The following is a 19,723-nucleotide window of genomic DNA, read 5'->3' on the forward strand; positions in this document are numbered from 1 at the left end:
GTTCATCTAATTTTTGCACACTTGCATATGATTTATGGAGTTTCCTTCCCTTCAAATATGATATGTAAGTCTTGCCAAGCCAGCTTCAACAACACAATATAAGAAGCGAACCTTTGATTATTTCAAGTAGTTGAACAGTTTTAAACTCCTGATTTGAGGCTTTGCAAGTAACTAAATCTTCCTAATTTGAACAAAAAGGCGTAAGCATTTTCTTTTGTATATCAACCAAAGCTTCAGCACTAGCAGGTTGGCAGTGCCTGTCGCCAGCAAAAACTCTTGAGGCACTAGGATTCAAGTGGCTAGCTAAATCATATATTATTCCTTGACCATATTTTTGCATAAGAGGTCCATTTGGGTGCCAATTAACATCCAATGGGGAAAAAAAAAAAACGTTGATTCCCACTGCCAATTTGATGCTTTAGATATTGCCTTGCCACCTCTTTAATCTAGAAGAAAAACAAAGCTTCACTCATCAATACAAAACTTCTTCATATTCTCTATGTGGTCTCAAAAATGATGGCTTATTTGGATTTGAAGGGAGGTCATGAGACCCTGTGCTTCCCTTTAGTTTTTATTTTATTTTATTTTAAGTTGCATGAATTAGCTTTAGCATATTTGGACAACTAGTATATAATATGAAAAAAATAAAGCATGTTTTGACAGTGAGTCTACAAAGATTTGGCTTGTTCAGCTTTAATGATTTACTACAAACGTGTGCTATACATGAACCATAACATGGAACAATAAGGCCGCATGGCTGCACATTCATTTTAGTCTATGTAATACTGTGTATGAATTAGACAAGTAGCAGTGAGCTAAACTCTTCATTTCCCATACTTCTTTCTCAATCTTTTGATAAGATTCACCTTATCCTATCCAAATAAGAAGAAACAGGGGATTGAAAGAAGAATGGAACTGTGAGAGATTAGAGAGAAAAGAAATAGAGATTAAGAAGAAGGAAAGACACAGGAATTGCATTAGATTTCTCATTGATACCCATATTCAGAACCTACATCCCTTTATACCTGAGCCTAACAGAATTGTAATACATTGGCATCTCCTATAACTGCTATTAACTAATTAACTAACTACCCCATCCCTTAATAGCTGTAACTAACTGAATACTACTAATTACAACTATCCCTTAACTAACTACACAATGACTTAGACCCATATACATGGTAGCAGCAACCTCTGATCCAAGCACAGCAGCCCTTGGCCACATCAGCACTCAACGCACCAGTCATCAGCACTCCACGCACCAGCCTTCAGCACCCCCCGCACCAGCAACACCCAATACACCAGAGCACTTCTATCATCTTTCTTTGACGAAATAATTCCGAGCTTCAGTTCAAGCTTGTTGAGGGGCAATGTTGACATAAGAGAGATGCACACCAGCAGCAAAAAGAGCAGCACCAAAGAAATGCCACAGTCATTAACAATTTCTTGGGAGTTGAAGGAAAGCTGAGCACCATTTTCCTTAATTATCTACATGCAAAAGGAGAAGATTCAATCAAAGATAACCAAAACTACACTCTTGAATCCAATTCCTATAAAGTATAAAATAAGCTAATTAGAGCCACAACATCACATATCCTACCCAACCAAGAGCTTAAAGGAAAAATAAAAAATCAGTTTTATCTAAATTCTAATAGGTTCATACTTCCAACAGCTTACTTGAGTATTATTAACTGGTAATCATCGTTAAAATTGTGCATATAACCATAGTAAGGTTGGCATTGAAGTGACTTCACAAGCATTAAGAGAGGGAGAGAGCTCCAATGGAACGTTGATTGTATTGCTAATTTGTAATCTAAAAGGAAAAAAAGAGGTTCAACTTATTTCTACATCTTTCCATTGTTATTTTTAAAAGAACACCATGGGTTTTCCAACCTGAGAAATTTGTTGGAATCCCTATCTTACAATCATGAAATTTTCAGGCTTTCTCAAACACATTAATAGAGATTATAAATTTTTTTTGTTTCCTATCAATTCAAACCATAACTATTAATCTACACTTTCAATAATTCTGTTACAACTTGTGTTTTGCAAAGGTATTCCATTGCTTATTCAAGAAACTATCATAATCTATTTTATTAGTGATTATCTAAACAATGTCATACTGTAAAAAAACATAGACAACCCAATCATTACTAAATTGCAGAAAAACAATTGAAAACCAAAAGAACTAAACAACCACCAAAAACAGCAGGAACATTTAAAAAAATATATATTTTAAGTTTGAAACTTTTGTTTTATCATATTATTTGAGAGCCATAAAAACTAAAACTGAGCCTAATAAAATCACTTTATTAGGCCCATATATATATAACACTTGTAATTCCGCGTGTCTCTTTGTCTTCGTAACAAACAACGTCCATACCTTTTTTTCCCCAACATTCCACTCGGCTCTTTGTCTTCGTAACAAACAACGTTACTTTTGTTTTTGTTTTTGTTCTTCCTGTTGTTTCTCCACATGGCTCAGTGCGGTTTGAATTGCGTCCGAGGTTTTCCTGTCGACCCGAACCACGGCTCCATCTCCGGTGTTCTCTTCCCTATGGACTCATCCTTCAGAATCTGGAAATCAAGATTGAGTAGCTTGAAATTGCGGGTGAGCTTTCCACGGGGGCCCTCCACCTCTATCTTCACCCCATCTGGGATCTCCATTGAAAGAAAGTAGAAAATGAAATTAAAAGTAGGTCACACATACCTTCAATTGAAGATTGAGAACGCGACAAAGGATTTTAGAGGGAAGAACATAGGTTGGCAATTGTTGCTCAAACACTTGATTTGTTGTTAACACAGATATCAAAACAAATATCGTAGTATGATTCAAAATTAACATTCCCAAATAAGAATTAAAAAAGAAACGATGATACAATGCAAAATTATTTATTAAAAAAAATTGATTGGATGCATGGGTAAATTATTGAAAATGACAAATGACATAATCTTGGTTTACTTTACTTCAATCATTGTTTTATTATAATCTAATAGGAGAACTGATTTTGCATAAATGCAAAATTCTTACTTTCATTTGGAAATTTCTGCATGATAGTCTTTCTGTTTTTGCAATCTTAAATAGCAGAGGAATTCCAGCTACTAACAGATGTCTTATGTGCAATGAAAAAGAGGAAATCATAACTCACCTTTTCCTACAATGTCCATTTGCAAGAGCTGTTTGGCATGGTTCTATCCTTGAGATTAGAACCTCTGATTTAATTCACAGCACAGTTAAACAATGGATATCAAATCGTATCAATACAAGCAAATCCATGGAGCAAAACAGAATTGAGTTTCCTACAATCCCTCTTCACCATCCTTTGGTCAATATGGAACCATAGAAATCTGGTCCTTCACCGAGGGAAATTTCCTAACCCCATGGAAGTTATTCTCACATCTCAATCTCTCATTTGCAGATACCAGGAAGCTTTTCAAGAAAATCAAGAACAGGAACATAACTCTAGACAGCATCCTCCACAACCATTCACTAACCAGGATTGGCAGATTATCATCAAAGTGGCAGCATATAGGAACAGAAAATCCAAGAGAAGTGACTATGCCTTTGAAGCCATAAATCTGGATGGGAGTACTCTATTCACAAAAGGAGCTAGCTGTGGAAGGAAACCTCACTATCTTGCGATCCAGGATGCTTTTTTTGAAGCAATTCTCAAGGCTGAATAGCTAGGATTCAGCAGAATACTAACCCTTAGCAATAGCACAAGACTAGAGCACGCTTGCAATTGTTCAAGAAATCCATCATGGCAGGAACAAACTCTCATATTAGACCTTAATCAACTGCAGCAACAGGGAATGGTCACACATTCCATTTTTGTACCTAACATAGTGATTTCACATGTAATAGAACCAGCCTCTATAACTACTAGTTTCTCTGTTCACCACTGTAGGCTAAATCCGAACTCTACATAAGCCAACTGGCTTTATTTTGTACTTCTCTCTATGATCAATGCATGTTTATTTGGTATTAAAATAAAAAATAAATAAATAAATTGACAAAACTAATTTACCAATGTATATACGAGGAAAACAATTAATCATCAATAGACGAAATAAAAGAACTAGTCAATGCTAGTTGGTAGTTATCATGACCTAAGAGAAACAAGAACCACCACTGGCAGACAAAGACGAAAAAACCATTAACCAGTAGTCAACCACGTGGCCGACTCACATAAGAATAAAAAGAATAAATAATCATCTAGTGCGTATAAAATATCAATTTTTTGAATAAAACAGTCATGCATGCAGTGCGTAAATGAAATTATGAACTTGAACGGATGCATAATGTTGACTTGTCCGGCCATGTAAACCGTGAGTTTTAGAGTGGTTGAAAAAAAGTTTTGATTTTTGTTTTTTGTTTCAATATATATTTTTAAATTTTTAACGTTTTCTACATAATCTATTTTTTAAATAAATTTAACGTAACAATTACCAAAACTTATATATTTAAATAAATACTATGCAAAAAAGTTACTAAGAATAAAAAAATATAGTTGTTAGGCCAATCAATTTCATAGCTGAATTTAATTGTTAATTCAAAAATAATAAAGGTATAACACCGAAACTATAGCTAGTACAGTGGGAAGGGAGGATTTAAACTCAAGATGTCTTGAAAACGTCAACAAGTACCAATTAGTTGAATTACAAAACTCTTGGCAAATTTTACTATTTTGACTTAATTGTCTACAAACATATACGGACGGCCAATGCAACCCACACTAAGATCTTCACATAAAAATGTAAGAACATAAGTTTCTTAATAACCATAATGATTCACAAGTTCAAAGGCAAATACCAATTACCAAATTCTTCATCAAGTGCAACAATAAAATTTTAATGGTAAAGAAAAATACAAAAAACAAAGTCACTATCTGAATTCCTTGGGGGTAAAAGTAATAAAAGGTAAAACAAGTCGCAGTCTAAAGAGCCAATGCAACAAGTGTTGATATCATAGTAATTTTAGTAGGAATCCTTCCTTTGTCTCTCCTCAAAGCCATTGCTTCAAAAATTGGCCAACAGTTCAAGGTGACAAAACTTGTTATGAACATTTGCACAAACAATCTTCCCAATTGCTGCCTCCAAAAATTTCTTTGAACCCCACAAAAAATGGGACCAAGTACTCAGCTAAATCAGACGAGTAACGCGAGGGTCAACTTGTGATCCAGATTCTTTGATCATTCCACCAACTCTGCATGGTTTCTCCAGCTAAGAAAAAGTCCAGGAACTCTTGCACATAGGCCCCTAAGAAAAGAAACATATACAAGAGAAACCGTCGCTCTGATACTTATATAACACAATTTTCAGTTTAATTTGATTAGTCATTTTGTTACAAACTAGTATTCTGAGTGTAACAATATTGGTTATTCATGAATTTTGGGTAAGTAAAACACAGTCCTAACACATCTTATAAGTATTTGGATTAGTCTGCTTACTGATTTAGGGCCCGTTTGGATTGAAGGGATAGGGAGTGAAGGAAAGTAGAGTTGAGTTGATTGAAAATAGGTTAATTTTGGGTAAATTTTATTTTACTTTACTTTTCCTCCCTCTTCAATCCAAATGCTCAATCCAAATGGACCATTACCGATTTGCTGAAAATGAATAAAAGTTCATTGTACTGAAAAGTTAAAGCTTTAAAAAAATTGAATATAAATAATTAAGATATTTTTTTAAAAATATAATCGAAATGCACATTTATGACCCAACCAAAAAATAGATACAACAAACTTATTGTAGGTAAATACACATACTACTTATCTTTGGGAATATAGTAATCTTATTAAGAAGAGTTAATCCTTCTCAAAAAAAAAAAAAAAGAAGAAGAGTTAGTGGGAGGTGAAAACATATGTAATAATTGGAGCTAACACAAGATGAAGACGTATATAATCATAATTGGAATGGACCATATGGCCCAATATTTAGCGTACAGAAGTAAGGCCCATCAGAGGGCCCATAGCCTGTGAGCCGAAGGTTAATTATAGGATTGTATTTAGAGAAGCCCACCAAAAGAAGGCCAATAGCCCACTACTTATTCTGATTTAGCACATTAATTTCAATTTAATACACCTATTTACTCAACTGGTAAAGTCTCTGATGGTTGTATAAGAAATTTGGAACTCAATCCCCGCCTACACAAAAAACTGATTGGTGTCTTGATCTGATGATAAAGAGCTATCATCAGGAGCAGATGCCATAGGTTGGAACTCTCTCAAAAAATGTTCAGTTTGAAAAGTTAAAGGGCAAGAATTTAAGAACTTTCTTAATATACAAAATGCTTTATTAAAAAGTAACAACTTTAAGCTATTTTGATCAATCTTCTTGACCTAGAAAGTCTTTACAATATTTGAAAAGGTGTTTAGGATCATTGGTGCACATTGGGTCAAGATAATTGGTGCATTAGTCATGGTAGCTGATACTCAAAGCTACATTAAAATTATATTATTTAAAATTTAAATATAGTATATAAAAAAGAATTGATTCCCAAGTTGTAATAATACTAATTAGATACATAACAAATTTTACAATGTTCTTCTCAACTTATTGAATTGATAAATTATGACTCGTGTAATATCACTTTTATATTGACCGCAACTTAACGCTAATTTTATTGTACATGAATTACAATATGCGAATTCAGTGGTCAAGACAAAATTAAAATTTATTGTGTAAATTATCTAAAACGAAAAGAATAAATTATTGTGCAAGGAGACATGTGCATAGGTATAGTCAATCAACTTGTAGGACAGGATACTTACCTAGACATTAAGGGCACCTGCCTTAAAATGGTGGGGTTGAAGTCCTGCTCTTTTCTCTGGAGACATAGATGAGATTTGGCATTACATTGCCAATGATATCTTTGTCCTTGTCACTCTTTAAATAAAATTTATTGAAAGTTCTAGATAGCCAACTAACACCAGCTATTTTTTGGGTCGTAATTATTTCTTCATTTACAAAATATCTCATTCACTAGGAATTGAAAACCTGGGACTTAATTTAAGATTTTTCTTTTAAATTTTAGTATTGGACAATGCTCAAGATTATTAGCATTGTATTGTTTGCAATACATATTTGCCTGCACATGTATGTTGTTTACAAGTAATCGGAATGGACCGAATCAATGCAAAATGTTACGGCCACTATCTTATTTACACACCATTGATGTGGCAAAAGCTTTTTGGTTCTCATCTGAGCTTATCATTAATATCATATTTTTATTCACTAATAATCACTTACAATATCAAAAATTTGTAAAAAAAAAATTGTAGCTTTATTATTTTTTATTTGAAATAAGATAGAGCAATAGAGACATTAGTTGCATTAGTTGCATTGAAAGTTCAAACCTGAATCACAATTGGATGATCTTTACGTGTAAATCTATCATTCCATTTTTTGAAAGCTCGTGCTCTTGATCTCTAGCAATGTACTCATCTTTAACTTTAATTTCCCTCTCTCAATAATATTAAATAGATCTAGTTTTATTTTTAAGGTATTAATTTTTATTTGAAATTTTCGTTGATTTCTTATCCTTGAATGACAAAGTTTTTTTAAAATTATAGTTCCATTTTTTCATTAATATCTTGGTATGCATTGCTGGCATGCTTGAAGCTTACATGACTAATAAATAATAATTAATAAACTTAATTATTAATTATTATTAATTTTTTAAGTTTATTATTAATTTGTTTCTCAAAAAAAAAATTAATAAACTTTAATAGAAATTTAAAAATGCCACATCAGCATTTAAATAATAAAAAACTTATTTTATTTTCTCTCATTTTCTTAGCAACCAAACAGAAAAAAAAAAAAAAAATCCCTCAATCATTTTTATTGGTTGAGATTGAAGGTTGCCCAAATTTCCAGAAATTACCATAACAATTCGTTTTTTCCACAAGAATATTTTATTAACCCTAACATACAAATATTAAAGTTTTTACACAATGAAAAGTAATAATAAACTGGTATAGAAAGCTATGCAAAGCTCATAAGTTCAACTCCTTAGAGTAAGAGAAGCTGCAGCAACAAGACCCCATGCTAGAAATATCGAAATTAACGTAGTTCTAATAGGAATCTTTCCTTTATCACTTCTCAAGACAATGGCTTCGTAAATTGGCCAGGAGTTCACCACTACAAAACCTGTTATGAACATTTGCACAAACAGTCCCTCCAATTTGCTGCCTCTAAAAACCTCTTCAAGCCCCCAAAAAAATGAAAGTAAGTTGATAATTGCTGCTGTTACTAGTGGCACAAACATGGGTGATGGAACTCCAAACTCATACATCCCTTGCTCATATCTTTTGTGTTGTTCATCATCAATCACTTTGCTTGTCACATTGAAACCATGTGTTGAAATGCCTAAGAACTTGAGAAAAAATTCCATGAATCCAAACAAGTAGCATGTTAGTCCCTTTATCATCCATATCCTCTGATCATTCCACCATCTTTCGACTGTTCCACCAAATAAGATAAAATCTTGGAAATCCTGTACATATGCTCCTAAGAAAAGGAACACATAGAAGAGAAACCATGGCTCTGATACCTGCAACATATTTTTCACTTTGAATTAGTTAAATCATGTACACTCAATTACATGAAAATTATTATTTTAGTACAATTTAATTAATAATCTATAATGTACTATCAATTATGATAAGAAATATTCTGGATTTGGTGCATCATCAAATTACATTATCAAAACTATGGTTTTTGTGAAATTCAACATAATGAACTAGACATTTTCAAACAACGCTAGTAATCTATGAATTAAGGGTAACAAATGAAAGAGTCTAGCTCAGTTTGTGTTCCACATAGTTAAAACTTAACTAAAAAGGTTTATAATATGCTCATGTACATACCTTTGGAAAGATGCTAATCCCATTGATGAGAGCGAGTTGAGGGAGAAAGGCATATATGGTGACTGGAATAGACCATATGGCCCAGCACCCAAGATTGGCGTAAGCAAGACTCATGGAGAGGCCCATAGACCTTATGCCAAAGGTTAGTGGGCTAAATTTAGAGAAAACCACCTCAAATAGGCCTATGGCCCATCGTTTGTGTTGATTTAGCATATCAATAAGGGTGTTGGGTGCATCACCCAAAAATGCTGGCCTTTTTGGATTGCAGAATATGGACTTCCATCCCTCACAATGTAGCCGATAACTTGTGAAGGAGTCCTCAACTAATGATCCATATCTGACACCCATCTGTGCAATTCAGTAAAAAAACTAGTGTATCATAAAAATTACCTTGCTAGAAAGATCTTTCTAAAATCTCATTTAATTAAGAATGACTTGCAACTATGTAAGATACATTCCAAAAAATATGCTTATTTACTTATAAATTTGATTGTTTCAAGGGCGAAATTGAACCATGTTTGTTTCCTTTAAAAAAACTAAGATGTGTCAATTGATCTATGAGATTTTTGCTTTCAAAAATATGTTTGGAGAAAACAAAAAGAGACAATAAAGAAAGTCTATTTCTTGTTTAAGATTTTATTTTTTGGATATTATAGTGTGCAGGTTATGACGTCATTAAAAATTTAAAATGACATGATACTAAATACAGATTTGTATTGTCAAAAAAAGATAATTAATAACTAATAAAGTAATAAGCCTACCTCATAGCCCCATTTGGTATGGTTCTCATAATTGCAACCCGCAACCTTATATGCCAATTCCATAATTGGTTGTGACTGGATAGGTTTGTCAACAACATTGTACGGTCCTAATTCGGGGATTTCAGGAGACACCAACTTTGATGGACCTCCAAAAAAGGCTCGTCTACTAAAAAAACATCCAGTTCCGACATAGTTGCCACCATTTAGTCCATCAAACCCCACAGGATTTATTTGAAACAAACGTTTAAATTCACAAGCATAAATGTCATTCTTGTTAATCCCATTGAAAATTTGAGGAAATTGAATGAATCCATATTTCGACTGATCTTGAGGATTGAATAGGTAGCATAATGCACGAAGGGGCGTACTAGGATCATTGGAGTACATGTCACAATCTAAAGTCAAGATTATTGGAGCATTTGTCATGGTAGCTGATACCCGGAGCTTCATAAATAGAAACAAAAAATAAATAAATAAAAAATAGGTTAATAGATCATGAATTTGCAAAACAATAACTCTAGAGACACTTTTCATCTTTGCTTCTTGTGATTTGTGCACAATAAAAATCGTGTCTATGGTCAACTAAGTTGAAAGTAATGTTATTTTAATTACAACAGGTTATGTGAAGTTATGAAAAATATTATGTTCCTATTGTTACTTTTTGCAAATATGTAACATGGGGCTGTCTAGCTTAGTTGTAGGGATGCTTAATTACTCACCAGGACATTAAGGGCACCTGCTTTAAAATGGTGGGGCGAAGTCCTACTTTTCTGTCTGCAGACATAGATGAGGTTCGGCATCAAATGACCAATGATGTCTTTGTCTTTGCTATTCTGTAATAGAACCTGCTCATGACCATGTTTACCATTGAATTATGATGTATTTTAGATACTAGCTACTTGATTTATATGTTGATCACTAGGCCAAAAAAACTTGATTCTTCCAAATTTTATTTCAATTAAAAGGATTATATTGCTATCATTTTGGCTTAAATAGTGATATACTTTGGGCTCCACATTGAGAAATACAAACCTGAATGACTGTAGGATGATCTTGGCGTGTAAAGCTATCTTTCCATTTGTTAAATGCTTTTTGCTCTTCTTCTCCAATAATGTACTCATCCCCAACTTTCCCTCTCTTGACAACATTCTCTACCTTGATTTTCATGCTATGGTACATTGTCTGTAATTGTAACATACGAAGTGTCATTGTTTAGATCAAATAGTTCACAACATTGGTGTCACCCATCATCTTTGTATCAATTGTATTATTTCCATATCGCAAGTGAACTAAGTTGTTTTATATAATTAATAACTCGATCTTGGTTCGGGAAATAAAACAATTATAGCTTTATATTTGTTTATTCAAAAAAGATAATCTTAAAAAATCAAGTTTATACTCGACTACTGTTAAATAAGCCAAATTCAAATGATAATGTATTCACAATTAAGTTCGTGAGTATTGGGATTTGAGTATATATAATATTATATGTTGATATGTGTACATGTATAAAATATACATACATAGATCCAGGATTGAATTGTCTCAATTTGTAAATAACACTAGATATCAAATTATTATTTGTAATCTACTAAAAAAAATAGAAATAGTCAATTTCTTTGTAAAAATTATATATAATTTTTACAAAACAAGATTGGCAAATAGAATAATTAATATAATCTCACCTACATTTTTAGTTATTGATTATCAGTATAGATTTGTAAAAAGAGTAAAAATATTTATCTATGATGCTTATTGTATATAATTAAGAAAATAATAAGTTAATCAAGTAGTTTGTGAATAAGATTAAGCTTGTTCATAAAGAAAATGAATCAAGCTTAAATATGTAATATTGTTTGATGATGAGTTCAAGTCAGCTAGTATTAAAGAATGAAACAATTTTAAAATTTTAATACTCGGATAGATTAATCTCATTTACAGCCAATTTGTTCATTACAAGATTAATTTAGCCACCATGCAATCAAATTCAAATTGATATGGTATGATATGACCATGTGATTATATTAAAGGATGTTACCTCAAATAATTTCTCTAAATATTTTGTGTGTTTGGATGAATTTATTTTTATTAATTTATTTTCATATTTTCTTATTATTTTTTGATAAACTTATATTTTTTATTATTGTATAAAGCTACAGTTGCTCATTGAAAATATGATGCTTTAAATGGAAAAATTTTAGACGAATATAAGTAATCAACTAAAACTTGCTTTTGTGCGGTAAAAGTTCTTTTTTGTAGTATCAAAGATTTGGAATCAAATCACCTTTCTTATAGGGGAAAGTTTTAAAGGATGTAAATATTCTTTCATATTCCTTCACGTTTACTATTTCTCATATATAAGTAGGAATGTCTGCATTTTAACGCATGATATATATATATATATATATATATATATATATATATATATATATATGTGTGTGTGTGTGTGTGTGTGTGTGTGTGTGTGTGTAATAGATTGGAGGTGAGAAAATGAAAACCCAAATGATACACACGCAAACGAGTTAAACCTTTGTGGGCTCTTTCTATATATATTCCTAGATATTCCATTTCCTAGTGCTGAATGGTCAAATTGTGCCAACCCAAGTTGTCAAGGACAGGACCACTAAGTAACTCTCATTTGTCAATTTTTTTTGTACAAATGGCCTAAATTTTATTTTTTTGGTAGGAGCCCAATAATCAGATGACTAGATGAGTCAATATCAGCCACCAATTAGCAGTGGCAGCTCCAGGTTTTTTTTGCTAGGGGGTCAATAGTGATGGAATTAGGAATTTTTCATGGGGTGATTAAAAAATAAAATGATTATTATTATTATATATATATATAACTTCCATATTATATACAATAATCCAAAATAAATACAATTTAGTCTACAATACAGCTATACCGTATAATAGTCTAAAAAATTTATTAATAGTTTAAAAATTAGTAAGACAACAACCATTAAATGCATAATAACTTATTATATTTATATGTAATATTAATTAAATAAAAATATATGATAAAGAAAAAAAATTTTTTTTTTGCTACAAGATAGAAATTCTACTCTAACTTAATGTGAGTGTATATGCATGTGGATAAAAAAGAATAATAACAAACCCAGGAGTAAGACTAGGAGTATGTGAAACTAAGAAGGAAAAAAAAAAACTGATATAAATTTTTGCTTTTGAAGTGTATGCCTTTTTAACCATACACGTGGTCACTCTTTTGGAATTGGAGCAAACAAAGATAAAAGCTAAGAAAACTACTTGATCAAACAAAGATAAAAGCTAAGAAAACATAGAAGAGAGAAAGAGAGAGAGAGAAAATGAGGAAATAACCATAGATATAAATATAGATATGTTGGTTGGAACGATAGTGTAATTATTTGCTGATGAGGAAGAAAAGTGCAGAGAAAAAGAGCTTCATTTTGCTATCAACCAAAAAGTAAGCCAAAGTCCCGGATCGAAGGTTTATTTATTTATTTATTTTTAACAAATGAGCAAAAATTTGAAACATTTTTTTATTATAAAATTAAATATTTTAAGAGTAGTGTTGTTGACACAACACTTACACAAAAATTTCACAACAAAATATAGGTGGCAAGTTGTTAAAGGTGGGTAAAAAAAAAGTGATATATTAGCAAAAAGAGTAATGTTAGTTGTGTCAAAGTAAAAACTAGTTATAGCTTATCACTTAACCTCCATTATGGAATTAATTATTGTAAAAATATTGTGAAAATAATATTAAAATGATCATATTTAAGTTTATTTTAGTTGAATTTAAACTAAATTTAAGGTAAGGGCATTCAAATATTTTTTTTAGGGGAGTCAAAACAATTTTTTTTTAAATTTTATATATATATATATAAAAATTGCCAAGCCAAGGGGTTCATTTGAACCCTTGTAGCACGTAATGCCGTCCCTGCCAATCAGATGAGAAGATGAGTACTTGTATGTGTGTAGATGTGTCAATATCACCCTCTGTTAAAAGTTACTATAATTTTTTAGTGGAGTTGTGATATGTTTTTGTGTTAAAATTTATAACTTTTTTCCCTCTTCCATGTATGTGTGTGTTTGTTTCTCATAAAAAAAATATGAGATGAGTAGATGGGCACTTGTATTTCAAAGGGTAATTACACACGATGCAATCCTAATTATGTCTGAATGATAATTATTATCACAAACCCAAAAACCTTTCAAAGTAAAAATGTTCAAAGAATATAGAGAAAATCAAAGCCTAAAAATAAAAATTAATGTTGAATTGTTATAATTTATACTTACAAATTGACCAATAATTGATAAATGCAATTGTGATAAAATAATAAATAAAATTTTAAGTTCTGTTACTAGTTTATTTTAAAAAAATTAATATATTAGTTTATAAGATTTATAAATTTATAATAATCATAACATCATCTTTTTTATAATTAAAAAAAAAAAAGAAAAAAAAAAAGAAACAGTTATGATCACGAATTGAAATAAAGGTCAAATTATTATACCAACAATAAAGTTAGCATAAATTATATGAAAATTTTTCATGCAAATTTAAGGAAGCTTTATGCTTTATTACCTTAATCTTCTCAGCCTCAGAGGACCAAGAATTATTTGAAACAAAATAAGCTTCTGGGTTTCGCTCTACTATGTTGTTTTTTCGGCAGAAAGGTAACCAGTGACTTGCAAACTTAGCAGCTTCCATGAAAGCAAAGAGAGTCAACTGCGAGCCCCCATCATCTGATACATAGACTGAGATCTTCTCTGTTGGATAGTCATATGCCAAAACCGATAAGGCCGTGTTCACCACACCCATTGGTGGTTCCTTGTAAGGGTCTGCAGTGCATATAAACACGTCCAGTTCAGGAAAATCAGATTCTTTCACAACCCTTTTGAGGTTTTCGGGGAATTCCTTGCGATGGATTGGATTCAAGCGGCAAGACTGTGTAGCAACCCACATGAAAGCAAGAACAATATCAGAGATAAGCAAGGAGAGGGTGATGAAGAAGGAGGACAAGGTTGTGGAGTTGAGGAGTGTGAGTGCATGGTGATAGAGCAAGGCTAGGATGGCACATGTGTAAACTGTAGCAAACACACGGTTAAAGAATTTGAGGCGTGAGAACTCAAGTGTGTGAAGAGGAGGGGCATGAGTGGTGGATTTGGTTGTGCTGCTACCTTTCAGAACCTCCATTCTTTTAGGTACTGCTGTATGATAATAAATTATATGAGTTACAAGTGAATAGGCTTCAATTTATAAGCGTGTGCACAATGACAAAAAGAGTACCTACCAACCATCTCTCTTAAAACCCGTAGAAATGATATTAAGATTTTCTTCATTTAAAATTGATTAATTTCACGCTTCAGATTACAAGTTTAAGATTGTATTTATTTATACCACGTTACTTTAAATTGTAATTGATATCAAATTCAAAAAATAATATATTACTTGTGAAATAGGCTCTTTTGTCAAATGATAATATATCAGAGTTTTGTGTATTGGGTAGATATAGATATACAACCTCTCTTTTTTTTTATTCTTTTTTTTTTTTATAACTAAATACAACCTCTCTTTTTACTCTTTTGCACATGGGTGATGGGACGACACATGTGTGCAGGCTTCTTTCTCAGATTACGTATATATGTGGGCATGCATAAGTAGAAAACTAGAGTAAGGCTCTCTAAATTATTGGTTTTCTATGATGTATACAGCGCAAGAATGTGGCCAGCCCCAATAATTGTAATGACGCTCGAGACTGGAAAAAAAACATTTGTGACTAAATTCTACGGTTCTGGATTTTCAGGAGCAAACAAAAGCAATCACTATCACCATGTACTAGTATAGTGGAATATAATATAAACTGAAATATTCGAGAATTTCTATTGATTACTCAGTACACATTTTAACTTGGTTTTTATTATCCGTCATTTAAATGATTTCTTGGTTAATTATCTTACAAAAATAAAACAAACAAACAAACAAACTTGAGGACAATGATCATTTATTTTTTTTAATTTTTTTTTGATAAAAAAAATTACATACATGGGATGTTCGTACCACATTTTATGGGTGGTTATACAGATAAACGTAATTAAATTGGGGAATCACTAGGGAAAATTAATGATTGGATAACATGTTTAATTAGCTTCCCCTTAGGGCTAAAGATCACTTTTTTGTAACGATCATGACTATATATATAGTGGCGGCTCAATGTTATGGTTAGGGTCCTTGAAAAAAATTATATGTAATATTTTTTTTTTCTACCATAAATAAAAATGAACACCCTTAGATACAGTTAAAAAAAACCAATAAATATAAACACAGTTACAAAAATCAGTAAGTAATAATAACAAAAATAATGATGTGGACACAACAAAAATTATGCAACAACAACAACAAAAAATTTGAGCTGAGTTAAATTATTAATAGAGTAATACAATATATACAATAAAAATTATTAAAGTATGAAGCAGTGATGGAACTAAGTTAGGATTGAGGGGGCTAGGGCCCCATCCAATTTTTTTTTTTTTAATTTCTTAGTGTGTGTATATATATATATATATAGACAATGGGAGTGTAAGAAGATCATGGAAACTTATTAATAGCATATATTACTAAGACACTATAGAAAATAACATGAAAGTATGGGATGAAACACAGAACAAGGTACAACAAGCTTAAGGATATTATTAGATTCAACAAGTTTTTTACAGGACTAGAAGACATATATCAAAATGAGAAATATTACAAAAGGCTTTCTTTCACTCTCTAACTCTGCCGATCTAAGGATAAAAGAGGCCTATTTATAGGCCATCCTTTTTAAAAATATTTTATAATCAGAAGATAAACTTGGATTATAGGAGCCGGCTTGTTCTTGACATGTGTCCAAAGGAGTAGGGGTCATGAGAATGGAGTGACAAATGTCCTCTCGAATCAGGAATGCCAGTGCAAAGGTGATATTTCTGCAGATATGTTGCTGACAAAGAGATAAACATGATATGGGCATTTCTTGCATGGTTGACATTTGTGAGGGTATAGTTACGGTCACCAAATACAAAGTAGGGAAAGTGATAGCTTGGTGAGAGAAAAGTCAATAATGATGGCTATGCATAAAGTTGGTTCTGACTCTTTATATATATATATATATATATATATATATATATATATATATATATATATATATATATATATATATATGTTTATATGCGTATATCTAATCATCTCACCAATCTCTTCCTTCGAACCATTCTTCATCAATGTCCGCATTCGGATCATGGTTATCATAATAAGGGTCATCATGTTCAATTAGGGGATTGGGCATTTCCCAATGGTCTTCATGTGGCCATTGCTGTCTGTAAAAATTTGGGTCTGCTGGTACTATGTCAGGTAGGATTCCCTGATTGAGAGATTCTGCAATTATGAGGGAATAGTAACAAGATATCCAAGATATGTCCATGTGTGTGTGAATAGTACTATCAACATTAGTCACCCAATGCATTTCTGTAGGATGGAGGATTCCTTCTGCCCGAACATTATTTTTGGAATTTAGTTTGGCTACTATACATGCAGAAGTAATTTTGTGACCAAAACGTGGGTGCTCTATTTTGGAATATTAGAACCATTGGCCATTATGAGCATCATTTTTCAAGATTTCAAACTAGAATTTGTGAAAATATTTGTTTTCATGTGAGAAAATATATGAGTAGAATTCCGACTCGAAATGAAGACATAATTAATACTCATTGAATAAGTACCACATGTAAAGGTAATGCACCACTGTCCAGTTTGTTATCCAAAAGGCAAAAGGAGTTTTCCATGGTTGTTCTATATCTGGGAAAAATAGCAAGAAAATGGCGTTGATGCTCTTGGAGATAATTATGGAGTACTCTAATGATTCTTTTGGATCTGGCTTCAAGGGCCAGGGTCTTTATTTGGTCTTTTTATTTCTGGAGGAAGGGTTTCTATCATATGAAGGATATCATTAGGGGCTACAGTAAAAGGGTCAAAGGATGAGGATGGATCTGTTATAGGATATATACATAGAGGTGGAGGAATTATTGTGGTATGAAGAACTGGAAGCTTTCTAGAAAAGTAATCATTGATAAGAGTATCTTTACTTTTGATGTGTTTGACCTAAAATGGCTATTATGAAAACCAATTTGACCATCTGAATAACTAAGGATGTGGAAGCATTTTTCTTTTGAATTGGAGCATTTTAGTAAAAGAGGACATGTCCATTTCTACAAGAAAATTGTGGCCAAGGAGGTGAAATTGGAACTTTTCAATGCCATGTTTGACTGCCAAGATTTCCTTGAAATTCAAATGGTAATGAAGCTCTGAAGGCTTGAATGCACCACTTTTATATCCACAAATACTTCTTTTGCCATCAACTTCTTCAAAGAGAGCTACTGTCAAATATTCATCACTTGCATCTGTCTGCAGGACTCGTCTGCCTGGTCCTAGAATCTGCAAAGGGGGAAGTGTTGCTGCTAATTTTTTCAATTATTGGACTGCTTCTGTATGAACTAAATTCCACTCTAGAGGAGATTTTTTCAGCAATTTAGCCAAACAATCTCTGTGTCTGGAGATTTTTGGGATGAAGTCTAACATGTAATTAACAATTCCAAGGAACTGTTGGATCTGTTTGGTGCTGGTGAGCTTATCTGAAAATTCAATAAGAAAAACTGCAATGTGGGGCTGCAAAGTATACTTTCCATCTTAAATGTTTACACCCAAGAAGTCAATAGAGGATACTCATATGACCATTTTCTTTTCTGAAAGCATTATCCCTTGAGTTTTTACTAAATTGTAGAATTCAGTAAGCAATTGTTCATGGGATTCTGCATCTTTTGAAAATAGGAGAATGCCATCTACATAAATTAATGCATTTGACAAAAGCGGTTGGAACAGCGTTACCATTGCTTTTTGGAATTGAGATTGAGTATTTTTAAGACCAAAAGGCATTACTGTCCATTGGTAATGATGGTCTGGGATACAAAAAGCTGTCTTGTACCTTTCTTCTAGATGAATTCCTAATTGCCAGAATCCTACCTTGAGATCAAAATTTGAAAATACATTAGCATGGAAAAGATGCTGGAAGATGGCACTTTTGTTTGGCAAAGGGAACTTGTCATCTGCAAGGAAATGATTAAGATCTTGGTAATTAATTACCAATCTAAGCTTTCCTCGGACTTGTTCAGCATACTTGTTAACATAGAAAGCTTCACAAGCCCATGGAGAAGTTGTGGGTTCAATGAAGACTTCTGAAAGAAGGGTAGATAACTCTTGCTTAGCCAAGAATAAATGTTCTGGTTTTATTCCTTTGTGACTAGTTTTTGTAGGGTTAATGTCTTCATTCTTTTTTAAGGGTAGATTTATGAAAAAAGATGGGGTTTACCATAAAGGATTTGGATTTTTAAGGAGAAATTCAGATTGAGTGGTTGCACAACATTCATTGATAATCTGAAATCTCAAAGAATCAAAGGGATCTATTGAGAACAAATGAGGTACTTGGGTCTAGGTGAGAAGGTGTTGTTTATGCAAAAGTCCTTTTGATGACCATCTGAGACTAGGTAATTGATGAAGGAGATCAAATCATATGAGAAGGTCTCTGCCTGTGAGTGGGGATTCAAGGACTTGGTGTTTAATGGTAAGGGTTGGAAGAATTCAAATGGTAATGGGCTTAGTTTTCTAGGTGATCAGAAATGTTTCTTCATTGGCTGCTCTAAACCTCTAACGATGAGGTAACCAAAAGTTTTCAGGTAAAATCTTGGGATAGAGAATTGTTGTTGCTGCTCCTGTGTCAAACAAGGCTATTATTGGGATGGGTCTGAAATAAGTGTCAAGGAGGATGTGCACCTGGGCTACAGGTGTGGGGCCAATTAGTGGAGCTATAAGAGGCTAAGATGTGTAGATAGTTTGGATTTCTAGGTCTTTATCATTAATATTGTTTTGATTTGAATCATCTTTTGAGGTAGAATAAGTCATGACTGCCAAGGCTTGGGGAGTGTAATCATCATCTAGTGAGAAGAGTGATTCAGCATCTGAAAATGGGGTATCATCTGCATAAATCTGTGCTTGGTCTAAAAGCTTTGCTGATTTTTCCC

General features: G+C 32.5%; 1 protein-coding gene and 1 long non-coding RNA gene across 2 annotated transcripts; both read right to left on the reverse strand.

Annotated features, from left to right (window-relative positions):
* Positions 1-962: 962 nt before the first annotated feature.
* Positions 963-3,968, reverse strand: LOC142637380 (uncharacterized). Its single transcript, XR_012844620.1, has 3 exons — positions 3,150-3,968; positions 2,384-2,654; positions 963-1,488 (listed from the first exon to the last, which is right to left on the reverse strand). It is a non-coding gene; the product is annotated as an uncharacterized LOC142637380 (long non-coding RNA).
* A 3,937-nt stretch (positions 3,969-7,905) lies between these two features.
* LOC142637373 (cellulose synthase-like protein G3) lies at positions 7,906-14,819 on the reverse strand. The gene is made up of 6 exons (XM_075811656.1): positions 14,199-14,819; positions 10,661-10,810; positions 10,348-10,473; positions 9,629-10,072; positions 8,868-9,215; positions 7,906-8,551 (listed from the first exon to the last, which is right to left on the reverse strand). Exons 1-6 carry the CDS (start codon positions 14,808-14,810, stop codon positions 8,003-8,005), a joined length of 2,229 nt encoding a protein of 742 aa, XP_075667771.1. The 5' UTR covers positions 14,811-14,819; the 3' UTR covers positions 7,906-8,002.
* Positions 14,820-19,723: the final 4,904 nt, after the last annotated feature.

This window comes from Castanea sativa, chromosome 1, assembly GCF_040712315.1.
Source record: "Castanea sativa cultivar Marrone di Chiusa Pesio chromosome 1, ASM4071231v1".
NCBI lineage: Eukaryota > Viridiplantae > Streptophyta > Magnoliopsida > Fagales > Fagaceae > Castanea > Castanea sativa.